The sequence below is a fragment of the Protobothrops mucrosquamatus genome, unplaced genomic scaffold (assembly GCF_001527695.2).
Source record: "Protobothrops mucrosquamatus isolate PMUCROS unplaced genomic scaffold, P.Mucros_1.0 scaffold277, whole genome shotgun sequence".
NCBI classification, from domain to species: Eukaryota; Metazoa; Chordata; class Lepidosauria; order Squamata; family Viperidae; genus Protobothrops; species Protobothrops mucrosquamatus.
Genome location: NW_015386621.1, coordinates 214,665 through 237,057, shown reverse-complemented (window position 1 = coordinate 237,057; position 22,393 = coordinate 214,665). Strand labels below are relative to the sequence as shown.

General features: G+C 36.9%; 1 protein-coding gene across 5 annotated transcripts in view; it reads right to left on the bottom strand.

Annotated features, from left to right (window-relative positions):
• Window positions 1-231: 231 nt before the first annotated feature.
• The window catches only part of YAP1 (Yes associated protein 1), a 78,141-nt gene continuing 55,979 nt past the window's right edge, over window positions 232-22,393 (bottom strand). For 2 of the 5 annotated variants that reach the window (XM_029283911.1, XM_029283912.1), the window contains 5 exons: window positions 17,210-17,391; window positions 15,272-15,319; window positions 3,938-4,065; window positions 1,976-2,088; window positions 232-892 (listed from right to left, as the gene is read on the bottom strand). In XM_029283911.1, the coding sequence (XP_029139744.1) occupies window positions 654-892; window positions 1,976-2,088; window positions 3,938-4,065; window positions 15,272-15,319; window positions 17,210-17,391 (710 nt within the window). In that variant the 3' untranslated portion in view covers window positions 232-653. Of the gene's footprint in view, window positions 893-1,975; window positions 2,089-3,937; window positions 4,066-15,271; window positions 15,320-17,197; window positions 17,392-22,393 lie in introns of all 5 variants that reach the window. The other 3 variants (XM_015814709.1, XM_029283913.1, XM_029283914.1) reach the window with 2 other exon arrangements.

Sequence of the window (22,393 nt, the reverse complement as noted above, 5' to 3'; positions counted from 1 at the left end):
GCTGCCAGTGGACACAATCCCACAGCCGTTCTTGGCGTGTGTCTTATTTTGTTCAATATAGATCAAGTAGCATGAAGAACTATACCCAACACTAAAATGTCTGATAGTTTCTGCCCAACATTAAAACATTTTATGCTTTATTTCCAAATTAGTATGGACTCCCTCTACCCTACCCCCTATCAAATACATCATTTTTGGCTTACTGGGCCAGTTACGGTTTTTTTTTTTTTTGCCAACACACAAAAGCTGAAGCTCCACGACAGCCTTAGTCAAAGAAAAGGACAAGCAAACAGAAAGCAGGGCAAAAGGAATGGTAGACATTATCCAGAAATATAGCTGGTCTCTTTCTCTCTCAACTTTCCCATCCTCTCCCTGTCCATTACCACCATGCTGAACAGTAGTTGCAACAGAAAAAAAAAACTGAATTCTTCAGAGTCAATGTGAAAGAGGTCAGCGATATAACAGCAGCGATTGGACAAAAAAAGAACAAAACATTGGATCAATAAAATCTGAAGTATTTTGTTCAATAAAATGTTTTCCTCTCTGATCATAAGCCAAGATGCCTTTATGATACAGGCTCGTTCTCAACAACAGGTACATGTCTTATCTCCTTAGATCCTTCAAAGATTTCAAATTCCATCTCCCCGAGGCCCCTATAACCAAGTAAGAAAGCTTTCTTTATCTAGCTTGGTGGCTGCCAACACAGATTCCATGTCATTAAGGATATCGGAGCTCAAAGCTTCTTGTAGGCTTGGCATCAGTTCCTCTCCTTCTATATTCATTGCATCACCTTCCAGTGTTCCAAGGTCCACATTAGTCCCCGGAATGGCTTCAAGGTAGTCTGGAAAACGGTTCTGATGGGAGGGGATGGTGCTTTGGTTGATAGTGTCACCTAGATTCAAAATAAATGCAAAGCAGGGCATTAAGCATATATATTTAAGTTGCTCTAAATATTGGTCATTTGAAGCCACTCCCACCCTATGGAACATCAGCACAACATCTTGTGCTCATAATCATAGAGACCCCTCCCACTGGGACAACTCCTTTGAAGAAAGGAAGGCATCAACTGATAGTAACAACAACTGCCAATCCATGTTGAGAAAACTTGCAACAACTGTTGCTCAAGGAAAAGATAATCTCTTCTGAAACTGCCAGCAACCCACAATAAAAGATTGTAAAAGGAGGGTTATCAATTTAAACCCTGTACTGGTTTTTTCCCGTCCCTTTCTTTTAGCATGTTATTTAGATTGTAAAACAGAAAGTGGGACTGTGTTATGACTGATCTTGTAGGACACTCTGGAAAACTTTTCAAGATTAAAGTAAAACTAAAATAATAAAAATTGTTTTATAAATAATACAAAAGGATTAAATAAACATTATAAGATGCATAATTGCAACCAGAGTAACTTTCAATAATGTTTCTTATCCATGTGAAGGGAAATATGGAACCTTAAAAACTGAAGCCATAGGGACAGGCTGGAGCAGTAAATTAGGAAATAGTTCAGATTTGCTGCTTAAAAATATCCAGGCTATTTTAAACTAAAGATATTTCATATCTTTATATTCATATTTGAGCACATAATTGAAGAAGATATAATATAATATTGTTGTCAAAATCATTACAAATCCATAGTGTTTTTCTCTCTCTCGTTACAAATGATATTTCATAGAAAAGAAGATTTGGGCAGAACTCTGTGAGACAAATAGCTGAATTCCTTGTTCATGGAGGGAAGTGATGTCAGTGCACCTTTCTGCCTCCTGGCAATTCCACTATCTCACTCATATCTATTCTACTGCAGCTAACCCACCTAACTTACTGCTAGTTAAACTAGGTCAGGGATAGGCAACCTTGGCTCTTCTATGCTGGCTCAGGAATTCTGGGAGTTGAAGTCCACGAGTCATAAAAGAGCCAAGGTTGTCTACCCCTAAACTAGGTACATCAGTCAGAAAGCAACTGGAAGGAGCTGTGCCTCACCTGTATCCATTTCATCAACACTATTAAGGAAGTCATCCGGAGTTCTAGGAATACTGTAACTGCTCATGCTGAGGCCACTGTCTGTGCTCTCATCTCTGGAGTGATATGTTCCACTGCAAGGGAAATGTTATGTTAATTTAAGTTACTGATGGAAAGAACAGCCAGTATTTATCATCAAAAGGGTTCATTTTCATAGTCAGGGCTGAATTATGTTCTCTCCGTAAAATTACACCTTAAAAAAAGTCTGTGAAGGAGAATTCTTTAAATGTTCAATTCTGCAGGTCTCAATTCCCACAATGCAGCATACAATACAGCATGTGGCATCCATTCCCAGCACAATCAAGTTCATCCACAACCTTGACTAATCTTTGCTGCCACCACATAAAAACCCTGTGTTTCTCAAACGCTATGATACTGCAATCTTCTGAAATGGTAAATGAGTTTGTGACTCTCAATAAAAAAATTAATAAATTCACAGGAGTTAGTAATAACAGAGCTCCACTAGGGCAACATTTTTTTAAAAGTTGGCAATGCCTTCTAATTTGCTCATGTGTTCTTCAGAGTTTTAATCTAAACATGTTTCTAATTTGGTTTGAGTCAATTGACTGAAGCAGTATAAAATTTGCATAAATAAACAAAATTTAGTTTACATACTATTATACTACTGACTGCCCTGCTGCAAAAGTGTGCAGATAGTCCTCGACTTACAGCAGTCCATTTAGTGATGGTTCAAAGTTACAACAACACTGAAAAAAATGACTTATGCTCTTTTTTCCACACTTACAACCGCTGTATGGTCATGTGATCAAAATTCAGATGCTTAGCAACTGGTTCATATTTATGACGGTTGCAGTGTCCCGGGATCCCCTTTTGCGACCTTCTGACAAGCAAAGTCTATGGGGGAAGCCGATTCACTTAACAACCATGCTACTAACTTAACAATTGCACTGATTCACTTAACAAATGTGGCAAGAAAGGTTGTCAAGTGGAGCAAAACTCACTTAACAAATGTCTCGCTTAGCAACAGAAATTTTGGGCTCATTTGTGGTTGTAAGTCGAGGACTACCTGAATGCACTTGTTCCACAATGGCTGACATTTTAACTATAACATACACAGACATATCGCACACACAGGGGCTTCAGATATATTCAGAGTTTAGTTATGGTAGTCAGTATCCTTGAAGTTAGAATTTTGTAGGACTGCCACTGAGAAAATTTTGAAAATAATATTTATATGATAGTAGAACAATGAGGAATGCCCTTGAGAAATGACACATTTCATTAAAAAGTAATAATTTTCTTCTGTGATTATGTTTGAAAAATAAGAATCAAGTCCTCAGGTGAAGCAATATCCAAATAACCAACAATGGTTTCTTTTCAGTTGTTTGTGTGTATTGATATCCCATTTTAAACCTTAACTATTCAATAAGGGCTAGAAGCATTAAACATACAACACTGTTAACAAGTAACCAGAGGCTGCATAAATTAATACCAGAAAAAAATAACCTTGAAATATGATATGCTAAATCCTATCACCATTTCCTGTGTGTCAATGCTGTAAAGAATAAAATTAAAACCAGGAATGCTGCAAACTCCTTTAAGAGAGCCCCACAGCAAGTTCACTGCTAGCTTTTGAAAAGGTTTTCTGAGTCAGTAATTTTAAATGGCGGTGCATAAATTGACTTGGGCCTGGGACAACATGTTATGACTTTGAAGACAAATCTTTCCTACAATTCTGAAAGTTGACTTCCACAGCTCTTAATCTTCAGCTTTTTTTTTGGGGGGGGGGGTTGTGAATGTGAGAGTGAACTGGATTTGCCCTGGAAGAAAAGATCTTTTTACAGCTGTGGTTCTTGGAACAGACCAAAGTCCCAAACAGATGATTACATAAACCAAACACAATTTGAAAAATCATTAGCTTTTTGGTGAAATGAAGCTACTCTCCTAGCTACTGCCACTAACCTGTTAAGAAAGGGATCTGAGCTATTTGTGGTCATTGTTCTCAGTTCTTGAGACATTCCAGGAGAGGAAACTCGATTCTGGGTGCCATCTTGTTCCATACTGGGAAGCTGACTACGGAGCGCCAATTCCTGCCAATTAAGAAATGATTGTATTCATAACTCACATGCAAGGTTCAATGCTCATTTGCAACATTGGAGGAAGATACTATTTGTTTGGTGCTAAGCTATACTATTTCAAAAAGTTATGACAAGTCTCTTACCAGTTATCAGTGATTATTTACTAGTCATGGTATTTTTATGTGCTACTACCTACATCAGTCACATGGGTACACCTCTGAATATCAGCTGTTGGGGAAATTAAATGGGAAGGTACTAATGTAAAGTACTCATCTCCTACTTCTAAACTTCCCAAGAGGCATCTGGTTGGCAGATGTAAGAACAGAATGATGAACTAAGTAAATCTGTGATCAGAGCCAGCAGAACTCACAGACTTATTGCTACGCTCTCATCCATTTATTTCACTTTCTTAGCATCTGGATGCCTTTCTTTATACATACACACACTCCTTATCGGGGTACAATGAAAAATAATTTGAGAAACAACTTAAATGGTGGGGTTGGAGAAAAAAATAGATCAAGACACCTGCAGGAAAAAGAAACTGAGACCTAACAGGAGGGATGGGCAAGTCAAAGACAATGTGAATGGTAATGACACAGGAGGTATTTCGGTTCTTATGAAGTGTAAAAAAAAACAACACCAGGATTTGCTTTGCTAGTTTAAGAGACAGGAAGGGCCAGTTTAAATGATGGGAAGGGCCTTGAAAGTTTGCCAAAGTTCTGCCACCTGAAACATAGGAAGTTACCTGGTGCTGTCAGCAGCTTTAGAAATGGGGACATGCGCCAACAGGTTTAATGGGGATTGTGAGACACCATCCTTCAATGGCTCCTCAAATATTACTCACCTTGATTCGTAATAAATGTTAGCATGGCTCTTAACTTACACAACAAGGAGAAAGTAATTCATAACTGCCCACTATTTTCAACATTTCACTCATGAAATTAATGTTTTCAGAATAAAAGATAACACTGGATGGAAACAAGACATGTGCACAGTTCTGTTTTAAATGCAGCTGAATAAAAAAGCACTGTAACATGATTTATTAATCATGAAATTAACATACAGTATATAATCCAACGCAAGGTTTTGAAACTTGATATTTCAATTCATAAAGTTATTGTTTGACTATGAAGTTTGGAAAAATCTGCCTGGTAATTGTTATTTCTTCATTACTTAAAAAAACATAGTTAAATGTTTCTAATTGCCAATAAGATTTAACACTTTTGTTAGTACACAATTTTTAACACTAAACTTTATAAACCAAGCTAAAATAATCCATCAAATCCATAGAGAAACTACTATAAGGAAGTATTTAGACTTCTGAATACTGTCCAACTGCACTTTAAATGCTATTTTTTGAGTCAGAAATTCATAAAATTTATTGCTAATCTTGAAATATGTAATAAGATTATTTTAACATTTTCTGTCCTTGAAAGTGAAAATCTTATATTTTATAGTAATGTAAATGTTTTATAGGATCAAATCCAAAGATTTCAAAAAGGATTAGTTATTAAATCAGCAAATATTTGGCAATGGAAGGTACTGCAATAGGATTATGCTGGAGAGCAGTCTAGATTAAAATACAGTTATCAGTTGTAGAATACAAATATAATTCCAAAACCTCCTATTAATAACATAATTATTAAATAATTTATATATGTTTGTGACAATTGTTTATAGGCCATATCCCATATTCATTTAATTGTTTGTACATGCCATTAAGCCTTCTAATACACACACACACCCCATATTTATGCTTTTAATTTCAGTAATTTTTCCATTTCACTAAAGTTGTCAGAGTGACTTCAGAAGTGAAGGTTAATAGCTCATTCCTTACAATATCATACAAAAAGATTTTGATTTCTAGTGTTCCAGTGTTCTTTTTCAATAGTGAATTTATACTACATCACAATATAGTAGTTTGCTGAACAGAAACCATCTGGCTGGTTTCACATAACATGCTAAGTTACAAACCATGCTTTACGTACCTTAGCGTGTACATTTGTGCAATACTCTCAGTCAAAAACAAAGTAACCTCAGAATGGCTTAGTGCAATGTATAAATGCAGATAATTTCTGTCATCTTTAAATTATTGTTGCATATAATGGATAATTCATAATACCACTGATCTATAGCTATTAATGTGACCATTTTCTGAGACTGCTTGATCTTTTACACATCCTATTTATTTATGAACTCTATCAAATTGAGATATATAAGATTAGAAATAATAAATGACAGATTTATTAAGTGTATGGCAGTAATGTATTCATTTCCATAAATGTAAAATGTGTCATGAGGGTTCAGATTCTGATACCATGGACAATAATGTGACTTCATTGTACTGGCACAACATTATTTATTTGGGATGTATTTTCTGGAATATAAAAAAGTTGCAGGTTAAAATAAAGTTCTATGTGAAAAAAAGGAGTATTTGCAAAAGAGAAATCTCCATAAATTTAAAATAGCTTTTTTTAAAAAGGGGTTAAGAGCTAGTAATAGTTTACCAGATAAGGAATACAAATTAAAACTGAAAACATTATTATTACAGTGCAACACTTTTTCTCAGTACCTGAAGTCTACTGATTTGGCTTATTACTGATTTTTCTTTTTGATATTGTTAGTTGCCCATAGTTGCTTGGTAAGTAGGCGACTATATCTACTGAATAAAAAAAACACATTGAAGTTCTAAACTACCATGGGTATGCTTTTTATATTATTTTTATCATATAAATTATAATATGATTATAATATAAACTATATTATTATAATATAAAATGTTTTATAATATATTTTATATTATTTTTATAATTTTCACTTTTTTATTTCAATGTAGACGTTAATATTATCAATCAGAAGCAAGTGAGTATAAAGTTTACAGTCACCAAATATGAATGGAATCTTTCAAATGACTTTTAACAGAACTACAGAAGAGTCATAGTTTCCACAGGCTAAAGAATATTTAGATTCAAGCCAAAATAAATCTATTAGGCTGCTGGCCCCTTTATTTTTAGAGGCTTTTCTAGACATTGACACCACTCTAGTCTTGGTGTTCCAGAGGCCCTGGAAGTGACCAAACAGGTGTCGCATAGACATACTTGAATTTCAGGATCTGACTGCATTTGAACATGGACAAAATGTTAAGGGTGGAGTTGAGAAAAACAACACTGAAACAATGACAAAAACAGGCTTATTGTGTAGTGGAATCAAAGGAATATACACAGGACTGGCAAGATTGCAATCCTCAAATTGCTGTTCAATTCATACAGTTTCAAGGTATTCTGGGGCAAGTTTTTTCTGTTAGATGCGCTATTAGTTATCAACTAGTCCTTTGACTCATTAATCTGCTAAATTATTTTTAATCAAAAGAACCTGTGATCTCACATGAATCTGCAGCCTTGATATTACTATTTCTACAAGTAAGCAACTCCCAGGAATAATTAGAAAGAAGTTAATTGCTGCTATATCATCAGAACCAACTTTCTCTACAATGGTTTCATTGCTGAAATGAGCTCTAAGAATTTTTCACTAGATTATATGCTTTAGCAGTCAGATTATTGCTTCTAATAGACTAAAAGCATACACTCTCAATGTTATACATAACCATACAGGTAGGTATCTTGCCCTAAAACAGGAGTTCAGGTAATACAGCTTCATATTTTGTATAGCAAAAAGTAAGAAAGCAAAACAAAAAAATTAATTTCAGATTAAGATTGTAGTCCTCTGGAATCCAAGACACTGCTGGCTTCTCCCAGTTTGATATTACATATTTGAATAAATGGACAGATAAATAATCAAGAATCCTACCTTAAACTTTCAGAAGTTTATCCAGAATTAGAGATTATGAACAAAAATAACCAATGGTTCAAGCAGGTAAACATAGTAACAATTAAGATTACATGCGATATTATTGTTCATTCTTTTGCTTAAGAATCTGCAACTTTTATGAGCAACAATTTAAAGGCTGCGTTTTAATTAGGTAAGAAAAGATAAAATATCCAAGTCAAACTCCGTTATTGGTGATTTGATGTTCCATGTAGTTTTCTTGGCAGCAATACGGAATGGGTTTGCCACTGCCATTTTCTGAGATAATCACAATTCCAGAGTCTTACATATAATTCAGCAACTTCTTGATCCTACATCCAAACACTAAGTAAATGTAATCCAATTAGCTTTTTGAAATCAGCCAAGATCAGGCAAATATTGTCTTCTAAGCACTTACAGTATTTCCTAAGTCCAAAATTTGTCCCGCTCACATTGATTTTGAAGTAACACGAGACATCAATAATGTCTACTTAGTTTCACCATTTGTAGATGCTTAATTGGACCAATCATCTTGCATGAAGCTACAACAGGAGCTTTTTCATACCTCTAGTTTATTTTTTTTAAGTCTGTTTAAATCAGGATTCTGCATGGCCGCCTGTAATATTTCTATAATCAACTCTTCTACATTCAGTTACAGATTTAGTATTCAAGCAATCCCTCCCATTAGTCCTGAACAGTGAACCCACAGCACTGCAATGTGGAATTAGTAGTATGTGCTTTTGAGGTCTGGCAACATTTTGAGCCACACTAGAGAAGATGGAACATCACAAGCAGACTTGTGATCATACGCACTTTTATTAAAAACATTAATACACATTTTGTCAGGAAATTCAACACAGATGAGCTCAGTGTTACACCAAAATCTTCAGAGAGCACACAGCCTCACTGTTGACAACAGCATAGTGAGTTTTTGAGGGGTTTAGTTCTTTGGTGCCTGAAATAATTCTAGTACTATGCTTTTAACTACATATAAATTGGGCTTAATTTGTTGGCCTCAAAAGGAGAACAGTGCAAATTAGCAGTTTTCTAGAAATGGTATTTTAAATTAAGTCCAAGTACAAAATTGCAAAGACATCCATCATACTGATCACTAACCAATTACCTATCTGCAACTGTCTCAACTATTTCAAACGATCTGTTTAAGATCAAGGCAAATCAGCTATTTAATATAATTGCCATATCGAGAAAGGCCTTACCTGAGCTATATATTACACCAACTAATATGATAGAGTCCTTTGCAGATTGTACACTCTGTAGTCATTTCAGACTATTTTTAAATATTTGCCCAGGTTTATAAGCCTGTATCTATCAAGGCAGTATATTATTTCCATTCATTCTTCTTCCTGACTTTTTCAAAAAATATTTATTAAAAATTGTCAATTTATATTCTTAAGAATTTAAGTTAACCACTTTTTCTTTCTCTATAGCCGAGTTGCTGAAGCCACTGCATGATGCCAATACCTTTCTCCTGAATCTGTTTAAACATTTGTATTCAGTTATTTATTATTAGGAATCCTAGAATAGGAAGCAGTAATTTATGTACTGTTCAGTTCAGGAATCCAAATTAAAGTGTCCCTGATGGATGGCTGCCTAGACTCTTTTTCAACACATCTCCTAGTTAACTAATTCCACTTCTGAAGTTTTTTCAGACAGAAATAAAAGTCTGACTTGAAACTTGTATTTTAGAGCAGGATTTTAAAACAACAGTTTTGAACCGTTTGAGAAGGTTGCAAGCAAGTTAAAGGCAAAGGGGTTATAGTTTTTAAAATCTGATTACTTTGCTCTAGCCCAGGGGTAGGCAAATGGGAGTAGGTTTTATACAACCTCAGATTTGCCTATAGCTTTCAAAGCTTGCTCTGGGTTCTGGGCTCTGCTTGTGCAAATCTTAGTGGGCATCTTGAAAATCATTGTGATATATAATTTAAGATCTGAAATAGTTTAAGTTGGCTTCCACCTTATTCCTTTTTTGAGGAACCTCTTACAATTTAGCTTTTCCAAAGAACTCTGGTATAGATCAGTGATGTGGGGGAAGCTTCTTTTAGGTTGGATGTTGTTGCTGTTCCTCAGGCTGCTACTTCTCCATGTTGTTGATAATGATTGTTGCTATTTTAATATTGCATACTCTCGCTGTGTGACTATATTGATGTAAGATACTTTGATCCTTGCTGGACTAAGTGGGTGTATAAAATGTAGTAAATAAACATAATTTTTAAAAATAGGTAATTAACATTTCTTGGCAGCTACTAACTCTATGGAAATCATTGGTTTCACTCATGGGCATGGTGTGGGCATCAAAACACAACTATGAGAACCTCTATTCTAAGCTATTAACTATCCCACCCAATTTTTGGCATCTGCAGTTTTGATAGTTATTCCTTGATTTTCATCCAAGGCATTAATACAAAAGCTGTATAGGATCCAGAATCTTTTAACATCCTACTAAATACTTCATTGAATTTAATGAAAAACCACTAATAAGACATTTTAAATATGATTTTTGAATAAGCAGTACATCCACTTATTCTTTTAAGCCAACCTTTTAAGTAGTATGCTAATCAGAATATCACGAGACACCTGCTGAAATCAAGATAAATTATATTTACAGTATTTCTATAATTTAAGCATATATGTTGTGAAGCTGACTTTCTTGGAAATACCAATATAGATCCAATGGGACTAGTTGATATTGTTTTTAAAAATGGGGACTGCTAATAACCTTTTTATTTCTTGACAGACGTATATTGATTTTGCAAGGATATTTGTCTCTTCTCAAAGGATAAAACTTGCCCAAATCTCAGAACAGCAAGTATATAGACCTTTGACTGATTTGGTATCTGCAAATATGCATGTGCATGCAAAGCCAATTTGGTGTAATGATTAGGGTGGTAAACTAGGAGCAGGGAAACCTGAGTTCAGGTCCTGCCTCAATTATAGAAGCTGGCTGGATAACTGGGAGCCAGTCACTTTCTGTGGACATAAAAAGAAAGCAATGGAAAACCACTGCTGAAAATGTTGCCAGGAAAACTGCATGGATTTGTGTTTGCAGTTGCCAGGACTCAAGACTGACTGACTTGAAAGCAAAAACAAAAGCAAACAAACCTGAAGATAACAAACAAACCAGATACCTAAAATATTCTAGTCATTTTTTATATTGCAGGTAAACCATGGCTTAAAACCATTTGTTTAGTGATCGTCTGAAATTACAATAGCACTGAAAAAAGTGGTTTATGACTTGCCCTCACATTTACCACTGTTGCAGCAACTTCACGGTCACTTTGCCAACTGGCATGTATTTACAACAGTTGCAGGGTCCTGGAGTCCTGTGATTGCCACCTACAACCTTCCTGGCTGGCTTCCCACAAGCAAAGTCAATGGGAGAAGCTGGATTTGCTTAATGATGGTCTGATTCACTTAACAATTGCTATAATTTGCCTAACAACTGTGGTTAAAAAAAAAAGTCATACAATCAGGTGTGACTCACTTAATCACCACCTAGTTCAGCATTGGAAATTCTGGACCCAGCTATGGTCATAAGTTGAGGGCTACCTGCCTTATAGAGCTGCTGGAGGCATTTCAGAAAGGAAGAGAGATACCAATTTTTTGTAATCACATTTCTGTACCCTCATGTAATATTATCAACATTTCAGAGGGATTTAAACAATACCATCTTTGAAGATACTATTCAATGTTTCCAATTGTCAATTCCTGCAAGATCCATTTTGGTATAAGAGTCTTCATAGTCCAGTATGCATTAAAGCAGAGTTCCTCAACATTTTCAACTTTGCGGACTGGCGGGGAGAAGGGATGGTTCTGCGTGAGCGGCGAGTAAGCTCACATGTGCCAGCTCCATTTGAGCGAGCAGCAGACACGCATGCATGCCACTCACACAAATGGAGTGCGTGTACACGCACTTGCCCGCAAGGGGGTGGCAGGAGTGCTTGCCTGCCACTTCGGATGGCCCGATTTTAAACAGCTCATAGCCCGGTAGTGGGCCGTGGGATTGGGGACCCCTGCATTAAAAATAAAAGTCAAACAAGAGGAAATTTTAAATCACATTATAATGGATTCTTATAGTTTACTGAGATTAATATTTCTTTACATATTCTGCAGCATTTGAATAATCAACATATGTAAAGTGTAGTTGATATTGAAAGCTTCCACTAAACAGATAACATTCATAAGATAAATCAGTGGATTAAATGCTTTTTCTTATCAGAGTTATTACCATATAGGGCTAGGAATGATTTTATTTTGCTTGATAATTTTATACATAAGCAGGATATTGGTAATGTTGTTACTAAGAATATATTTTAATTTTGCAAAGTATGGCAAACTCATCTTTTTTGCTAGGACATGAGACAATCTATTACAGTTCTTTTTGCAACTCTGAGTCTCATGCTGTTTCAAAAACTTTTATAAGATACTCTAATTCCTTTTGAAAATGTATATTGGGTGAATACAACTATATGATTCCAGCAATTGATCAAACATATCTTTAGAACCTCTAAGAAAAAAGAAAAAAAGCAGTAAGAAGACCTATAGACTTTAAACATATTTCAGTATATTTTCAAACAAAAAATTATGAACCCATATGAATCACACTGGGAGGCAGCAACTACAATTAATACAAGTAAGTATTGGAGCCACAAATAGCAGTGCTAAGAAAAACATAAAAATGACCACTTCAAAAATTAAAAGAAATGGCCTAACAACCCTCCCTCCTGAAATATTTTATTGATTTACAAGCTATATAAAACCACCCAACTCAAACAATGTGACTCTGGGCAGTGTACAGCATCAAAAACAAACAATAAACCATCTATCCCAATCCATATAACATTAAACATTTATAAAAAGGGCAACCAAGCAACATAGTAAAACTAACGGGACTCTCATTTGGCCCCTAAGGCGGTGGGGGAGCAGAAGGGGAGAGGTAGTTATTAACAGCTTGCTGAAAATGGAGCAGATTTGGAACCTGTCATATCTCAGAGTGAGATCATTCCAGAGAAAATGGGCAACTATAGAAAAAGGTCCCGTAAAGTGGTGACGCATAAAAGAAGAAACCTGGAGTATCCCATCCCTGTGTGGTGTGGCATGTGTAGTGGGCAGATGATCTTGAGAAAAGGCAGTCCTGCAAGTATTCTACTCCTATGCTATGTAGAGTTTTAGAGATGGTAATCACTTCTTTGAATCTCATCCAGATGTTTACTGGAAGCCAGTGAAATTCACAGAGTAGCAGTGTTACATAAAAACAACAAAATGTGTTCTTAACTACCCACTTGTCTGAATTCTGGAGTAAGTGAAACTTCCAGATGGTCTTCAAAGAGAGCCCCATGTACAATTCTAGTCCCACCTTAGCCATGAAAGCCAGATGGGTGACCTTAGGCCAGTCACACTCTTTTAGCCTAACTTACCTCACAGGGTTGTTGTTGTGTGGAAAATAGGAGGGAGTATTAGGTATGCTTGCTGCCATGAGTTATTTGTAAAAATAATGAAGGCAGGATACAAACAAACAAGCAAACATCTAGTCAGGGGGTAATTAAGGCATGAGTCACCATGAGCAGAGCCTCTGGGTCCTGGAATAAGTGCAACTGGCACACAAGGCACAGTTCTGTAAAATCACCACCTTCGCTGCCCAGGAATGCCGCTGAATTACACACAGTCTGAACATGGTAGTGCCACCCCATTCAGAACCAAAGATTGAAGTCCTCCAACTCCTGGATCTGGGATGCAAAACCCATAACCAATCAGTCTTGGCTGGGTTGAGTTGCAAGCTGTTCTTCCCTTTCCAGATCCTCATAGCCACCAAGCAAGGGGACAGTGACATATAACTGGGTATCATCCACATATTGATGAGTCCTCGCCCCCAAAATATCAGTATAAAGATGTGTCTCTGTGAAACAGATGAGTCTATGTTTCAGAGTGACTGAAGAAAATAAAAGATGAGAAAATTGCTCATTGAACATGAATCTAATTATGGTCTATATATGACAATTTATGCTGACAAAGAAAATTGATGACAAGGTATCAAAAATCTATACTGTAAGAAACATTCCAATTAAAATTGAGTGGTTCAGGTTTGTTACAAATTTGCTAAAAAATTGTACAAATTCTGTACAGTGGCCAGATGAAGGAAATGTGCTTGAGCTGTTACCAAAATTTTTCTTTCAAATAGAATTTGATTGTTAAAATGGCACAGAATGACCAAGTTACAAGACTCAAGTCAGCTAATCATATATTAAAATGCAAATTATTTAGCTATTTCAACTTGTGTATGGCGTGCAGAAAAATAAAACATCTGTAATAAACAAAAACAGTACAGCCCATATGCTGATTAAAACAAAGTTGATTACTGGGATGTCTGTAAAAATTAAAATAGCACCACTGCATTAATTTTGCCAGCTTCTAAATATAGAGCACAGGAATAATATGACAAACACAAAACCTAATCCAATACCAGGAATAAGTACTGATTTTCAGTCAAGATAATCAGGCTTTAATCTTGCCTTGGCTATAACTGAAATCAATTGACTTTTGATAAATCATGTTATTACTGAAGGCTTCTGAGAAGATAAAAATGTGAGACTCTCCTAGAAATGGGACAGATGGAATGAAACTGTATGTCATTATTTTCCTTACCCCCAATGCATTTTTCCAACAAAGTACTATAGCAAAATTCTTCCATATAGAGGTCCATTCCTAATATAGCCCAGTATAAGATTCAGTATGCTATCCAATTCCTTAACTGGCAAAATTTGAAAAACTATATCCCAGGGTGGCCAGTACAAGATTTCTCTGAGGTACTGTTTATTTAAATGTGACGTAGTTATTTGCATAGGAGATCTGAAAATGAGAACTGGCAGTTAATATATATTTTTAAATCTTTATAAAACATTCAGCAGATTTCATAATTTCAATTTTAGGCCTATTTTCTACAGAAGAAACGTTTGTAAGATTGACTGCCAAGTTTTACAACCAAGAAAACAGTTGAGGCAACTTAGCTCCTTGAAGCTGAAATGGAGTCCTTAGCTTTATAGGCCAGTTTGTCTGCTTTAGAAATCCAAAGTTACACAAGTCTAAGAGAGAACTTGAAAACTAGGCACCTTCTTTTGATGCCTGAAACCAGCAATGACAAATATGACCATACCATCTTGAAGTTCTTTACGGGGATATGTATTGGATGCGTGGGGAGACAGATCAAGTGAAGGTATCTGTTATTAAACCATCAATTTATTTATGAAACATACCAAAAGCAAGCTTATGAGATACACATAGCTGCTTTTTAGGCATGCCGGGGTATTAAAATACAAATGAAACCCAAGAACCTTGCACAGCTGATCTAAGTCAAAAGAAAATGTTTCTTATTTTGCTGAAACATTTGTTATAAGCCTACCTGACGTTTTGGAGAATTTGCTGTGCTGGGATTGATATTCCGCAACGCCTAAGAGTAAAAGAAATAAGATGGGTCAACATTACTTTTTGTGTCTTATGACAGGGATGGCTAGGCTACCTTGACTTACTCATCATCTTCTTAATGTTCTCAAGAGGGAAGCTCCTAAAGCAGCCACCGATGACAAGGGATAAGGTGATTAAGAGATGACAAAGTTTGCTGCATAATGGAATAAGACGCTCAGGAGTGCTTACAGAGCACATGGAACACATTTTGCTTAAACACATAGGGGACAAAAAGAAGTAGTGTGGACACTGCCTGGCCTGAAGTTAGTTATCTTCTTGAGAAGAAGATATTGAAGAAAAGAAATCCCAAATTAGAAGCCTTTTCTAAAAGCATGCTGGCCTGGCGGCACTTGAATTTGTTTGATATTAATAGCAAAGCAGTTATAGGCAAAGTTCGGAAATTTCAGCTTAGGAAGCTGTTATTTTGAACTTGTCCAGAGGCAACTCATGATAATTAAAAAAGAGAGAGAGAGACATCCCATAACCATCCAATTTAAACGGAGTATTATTCCTTTAAATATTATTTTAGTATTAAGTCTAACTGCCTCTAGAACAAGGGCAGAAAAAGCAAGGAATGATGAAGGCAAAAGCCTGAAGAAGTGATCTCCAAGAATAGGAAAATACTGCCTGATGCAAGAACCACCACCCAAAAAGCAAGGAAAAAGAGGTTTTAAAAGGATTCTCCAAAAGCGGTTAGGAAATCTGCAATACTCCACAACCCTCACAAAACATGACGCAAAGCACTGGAGACAAGGAGCTAATCAATCATTAGCAAAAGATCTAGGACAGTAAGCAATGACTGAGAGCAAAGGTTTTAGAAAGTAAGCTTCATTGTTTCTTTGAGTCACAAAAAAAGCAAAAGCAACAAATCAGCTTACATTTAAGCATTTAAGAAAAGTATTATGGTTTAAAAGAACTAAATTTAAACTGAAGTAAAAGACCTTGGTTAATCCGTTTTAAAGTTCTGTTCTGAGAGTTACTAATGTTACTGCCACCACGTAAACATTACCTAACATGGATGAATTTCTCCCTTTCATTTTCTCTCTTATGAAGCACACAGAGAAGCTGTTCATAATGACCTATGTAATTTAGCACTTTGACATGCATTCTGCAAGAATTCACATCCATGGGAGAGGGCTCAGTAAAGTACCATGATGACAAGTTTCCTGAATTTCATTATTTTATGGGATTCACTTCCACAAGATCTGTTGACAGAAACAGGCTTAGATAACTTTTTTTTTTAAAGGTTTAGGTATATTTGGAGCATCGATTCTTCAAGGACTTTTAAATTATGTTACCCAAAGAGATAAATATTTTTATATTTAAGTTCTAGGTGCTTGAGATAGGTAACAGGGCCAATATCCTTAGGCCTTGCTTGTCAACTTCCAAAACCTCCTCCTGGTGACTACTGACAGAAATGGAACAATGCATCATGTCCTTAAAAACAAGGAACACCTTCGTTTTTACAGAAAGGCTGAAGTTTCAATGCTCTTCACAAACACAGCAAGACCAGATCCAATTCACACATGCCATCCACCATGAAAGCTGGAAAATTCAGTCAGAGGAGCTCTGACCATGCAGAGCATTAATATAGTTGCAGAGCTACTCAGCAAGTGGTCCAGGGAAGCAGAGTTATCAGCAATAAAAAGAGCACCATGCTAGAAACAGCCCAGCACCACAAACCGTCACAAAGAAATATTCTGAAAGGATCAAAGAGTCTCATTCGTTGCTTGCTGGAGCAAGTTATACAATTTGCGGCTTCCTCTATCTACTGATGCTTGCTAGAGTTGCGGGTTGAAAAAGCACAATGCCACTCATGCATATGCAACAAGTATCGTATGAGAGTTGAAGTGTGTTTTCTAACCTGTGGCCTCACCTGCCGAAGCAGTTCTTGATGTTTCAGTCGCAACCTTTCTTTTTCCATCTGCAGCTGCTGCAGTCTTATCTGTTGCTGTTGACTGGAATTGCCCCCTCCCAGGACTCCACCAGGAGGACTTTGGGGGGCCAGTGGTGGTGGCTGTTTCACTGGAGCGCTTTGGCTGATTCTCTGGTTCATAGCTGTAGAAGCAAACAAAAGAGCAGGCACTGTAAAGCAGCCTTATCCCAAAGATCCTCATGTTTTGGAATCTACAGAGCACGGCATGCCAGAACCCAGGCCACACAGACAAGCGAAGCCCCTTCCACGGGATGCACGCAGCACATGAAACCAGTTTGTGGAAAAACCTCTCCCCGCATAACCAGTCCCTGGTGCCCAAAAGGTTGGGAGCCGCTGCCTTGGTTGATTTAATAAGGGAAGAATTAGGGCCAAATATAATAGTCTCCCCACATTAACAGACTTTGAGAACAGGAAGTGATAAGTCAGAAAAGAAATAGAATAAGAATTCCCATTAGCAAGTACAAATATATCTTGTTTATTATTTTTAACGCTAAAGTAGCCCCACAGTGAGTTGGGTGGCCAATATAGGTAGTCCTCAACTTACAACAGTTCATTTTTTGACCGTTCAAAGTTACAACAGTAATGAAAAAAGTGACTTATGATCATTTTTCACACTTTAAGACCATTGCAGCATCCCCAGGGTCATGTGATCAAAATTCAGGTGCTGGACAACTGACTCATATTTATAATCGTTGCAGTGTCCTGGGGTCATATATCTTTTGAAATCTGAAAAGCAAAGGCAATGGGAAAGCCAGATTCATTTAACAATTTTGTTATTAACTTAACAATTGCAGTGATTCACTTAACAACTGTGGCAAAAAAGGTCGTAAAATGGGGCAAAGCTCACTAAACAAATGTCTCACTTAACAACAGAAATTTTGGGCTCAATTGTGGTCATAAGTTGAGGACTACCTATACATTTAACAAATAAATAATGCTAACAAGAGATGGAAAAAGGCAAATTTATGTTTTGAGTTCACCAACACACATTGGAAGTTTAAATCTGAAGGGATAATAATGCAGAGGAAATTCTAGATGAATAGGGAAAGCAAAATTATCTTCTTAGTACTTCTAATAAAGGCCATCCAGATGGGTCTGTCTGTCTGTCTGTCTGCCTCTCTCTCTCTCGCTCTCTCTCTGAATTTCAAAGAGATTGCCAATACTGCATAAAGATAAATTCTAGAGATAGCTTAAAATTGAAATCATAATATCAGTATATATGTACAAAATTTAGTTTATGTATCAAAGGAAGTCCTTAGAACATGGCCATAATATATAGACATTATGTGATAAATATTTAGTGATACCTTTATTATTTCCAATATTATTTCAAGTAGAATAAAATGGCTTAATGAAAGGAAGAAACAAACTGAATTCAGTATAGCAGTTGAAGAGAAAACAAGGTCAGAAACTCCATAAATCTGGTTTATATCCAGCATTCTCAAAATCTGTTTAAATTATCCAAGCAGTTGGGCAAAATGTCTGCTTTTCCAATTATATGTTTTAGTCAGCTGGGTTGCTCCTAGGTCATAGAAATAAAATACATTTAAGATAAATATAGGCTCATGTAGAAAATGTGCCAGTTTCCATTTTGGTTGTAAACAGACAACCATCAACCAGTTCTACTGGGCTGTAAATCAAGATGAGGCTTTTTTTACAGGCGTGTGATAATAAGAACCAAACATTTTCAATCTCTCAATTGATTCTAAGCCAGATCTAAGATATACAATGATTAACATTTATGAGCACAGTGTCTCTAATAACATCTCTGATAAAGAGAAATAAAGACACAAAAGTACTACTCAGTCTCTGCATTCTATCTCTATAATAGGAGATTAAAAGATGTGAAAGCAAACACTTAAAAAAAAAACATTGAGAAACATCTTTGGGCAGTGAGTCCAAACTCTACAACAGAGGTCCCCAACCTTTTGGGCACCAGGGACCAGTTCCATGGAGAGAGGTTTTTCTGTGGACCGGAGGGTGCGTGATTTTGTGTGCTGCCTGCATCCTGCGGATGGGGCTTTGCTTGTTTATGCAGACCAGTTGCTGGCATGCCGCGGCCCGGTACTGGTCCATGGACCGGGGGTTGGGGACCCCTGCTGTACAACTTTCAATCCATGAGTGAAATAGAAAAATAACACTAAAAGCTTTTTTATATAATAAAATGTATTTTAAAGAGATTATTAACAGAACAGAATAATTCTGTCGAGGAAGGAAGGAGCGGATGTTAGACCAGAAAAAAAACCATACAAATTAAGTTTCAACTGTGCAAGTCTCCCATAGGGGATCCTTTTTTGAATAGCTTCAATGCCTCTTTAGCGGCTCAAAACATAACCGCTTTTTAAATGGTGCCTAAATTGAGGAAAGGGAAAAAGTAAATATGTAGTCCTTTATCTACTAGAACTTGGATTTATCTGTTTCCTGTTCTTTCTTTTCTTGGGTAACAGAGAAGTATTTAAATATGGGGTTCTACACCCACACGGGGCAAGTAGCAAAGACCTCACAGGCAGACAAGAAGAAAGCAAGTCTTTGTTTCACAGAGGATTTAGGAGGAAAAAGGATTTGGAAGAAGTGAAGGAACAAGTTAGTAATGCACTGTTTACCTATCTTAGTTTCATGAAACCACCATGCCTTTTAACAAGGATAATTTTAGGAAAGAATGTTGTCTAATCACTTTCTTGCTGGTCTAATGCAGTACATTATCCAGTTATTCTTCTGAAATTATCAAAATCCAGTCTATTATACATACCCTACTCATTCTGTCTAAAAGACAACTGTACAGTATTTCTTTTAAAAATAAAATAAAATCTGAAGACCAAAATCCTGGAAACTCTTAAATACCTAGTAAATACAAAGAACCAAATCATAAACAAGTATATCCATGTTTCTTTAGAACTAAATCCAACTATGTTCAAAGGGCTTTATACTCCGGTTAAGTTGTATGTGGGATTTAATGTTATGTCTATTTCAAACAAAAAAAGAACTGAAAAGGTTCTTTATTTGAACATTCACATTTTATATATTATGGGCAAACTTAAAAGGCACAAGTCGCAATAGAAAAATGGAAGACTATGCTAGCTTTAGACACTTAATGGAATTTTCTCCAGGATTCCCATATCCATATAGATGGAAGGGTACTGGTTTCAATACAGTCTCATAAGTATTTATGACCATATACACCTATACACAAAAAAGGTATTTCTTTATGTTAGTCATTTGATATAACGCAAAGCAAAAGTAGGCAGATCTTATTTCTATATAAGAGAATCTCTATTTGTATAAGTGAATTAAAAAATGGTTCCTCTGTAGCCTTCAGTGAGAAGTTTAATATAATGTATCACTAAGCTGCTTGACTTTTCAGCAACAGTTTCACGGAGGAATTGTGGATTTTGAAAATGGTTAAGAGATACCTAGAGCGCCACTGAAGGAAGATGAGGGATGACTCTAATTGGACATGACTCAGAGCTGCCCTTAAGGCCCATGTTGTGTCAGTTATGAATGGTGAAATATCATTTATCTGCCCTTATTGTGTCCGCAGGGTACTGCCAGGTGGCTCTGTTCAGGATCTCTTGGTCCTTCCTGAGATTGCTATGTGTGTGTGTGTGTTTTGGATGATCATCTTCATGGTTGCAGAGGATTTTGTTCCATACCTGATGGACAGAGTCACTCAAATTTGTTCCCAGTTGGAACCTGTGTGTGGGTTCATGTGAAATGTCTGGAGAAAGATTTTACCTAGTTACCTGGGAACAGTTCAATCCTGCTGGACTTGATGAAGTTGGCAGGGTCCTAGATGCTGTCAGTGCAACTGCCTGTCAGTTAGATCTTTCTCCTTCCTGGCTGATGACAGTTTCCAGGATGGTGACCACCAGATGCCTTTAGGAAGTAATTAGTTCCTCACTGCAGGAGGGGACGTTCCTGGCTCTGGGTTGCCCCCTTCTAAAAAAACATCTCTTGACCCCACCTTCCTGGACAATTTTCATCCAGTTTCCAACTTTCCCTTTTTAGGGAAAGCGGTAGAGAAGGTGGTTGCTTGAAGAGGTCCCTGGATGAAAGGGATTATCTGGATCCCTTCCAGTCAGGTTTCAGGCCTGGTTACGGGGCAAAAACATTTGATTCCATTTGTTGATGATCTCTGATGAGAGTGAGATGGGGGTGGTACAAACATCCTTATTCAACCTCTCAGAAGCCTTTGATGCCATCAACCATGGGCCCACTGTTTGAGGCTGGGCATGGCTCCTTTCTTCAAGGCTGGTCCCAAATGATAGGGAGTGAGAGATCCAATTCACTTTAGCTCCTTGTGGGGTGCTGCAGGGCTCAGTATTGGTACTCTCCTCTCCACTCCTCTTTAGCTTCTACATGAAGCTGCTGGGTAAAGTCATATATCATCATAGGTTGAAGTTTTATCAGTACGCAGATGATACCAAATACTCTTATTTCCAACCCTGGTGACCCAAGTGATGTTGTTGCCTTCTTGTAGTGGCTGGAGGCTATGACGGTCGGGATGGGCCCAACAGTCTTTGACTAGCAAGACCGAGTGGCTTTATGTACATGAACTTTTGAGATCCAGGAGTTCAGCATCTCCAATTCTGGATGGGGTTGCAGTACCCCAGTCAGAGCCAGTGCGCAACTTGGGGTTCTCCTGGAACTCGCGACTTCTGCTCAAAGAACAGGTGGCAGTCCTGGCTGGAACCACCTTTGCACAACTCTATATTGTACGCTGGTTGTATCCTTTCTTGGATTAGGAGTCCCTGTATTCAATCATTCAAGCCCTGGTCAGCTCATATCTGGACTACTGCAATGCATTCTACATGGGGCTACCTTTGAAGAGTATTTGAAAACTAAAATTAGTGCAGAATGTGGTGGTATGAGCAGTTCTTGGGGCCTCTAGGGTGGCCCTTGTTACATTGATGTTCTGCAAGCTGCACTGGCTGCTGTTTTGCTTCCGGGTGCAATTTTATATGTTGGTTATCACCTTCATGGCATAGATCGATTTTTGTTTAGATTCTGACATTTTATTAGACATGCTCATGATTTCAGAATCTCTATACTACTAAGGCCAAGAACTCACTTTTACATTACTTGAAAACTAACAAATCCTAATATGTCTTATCACTGTTACTAACC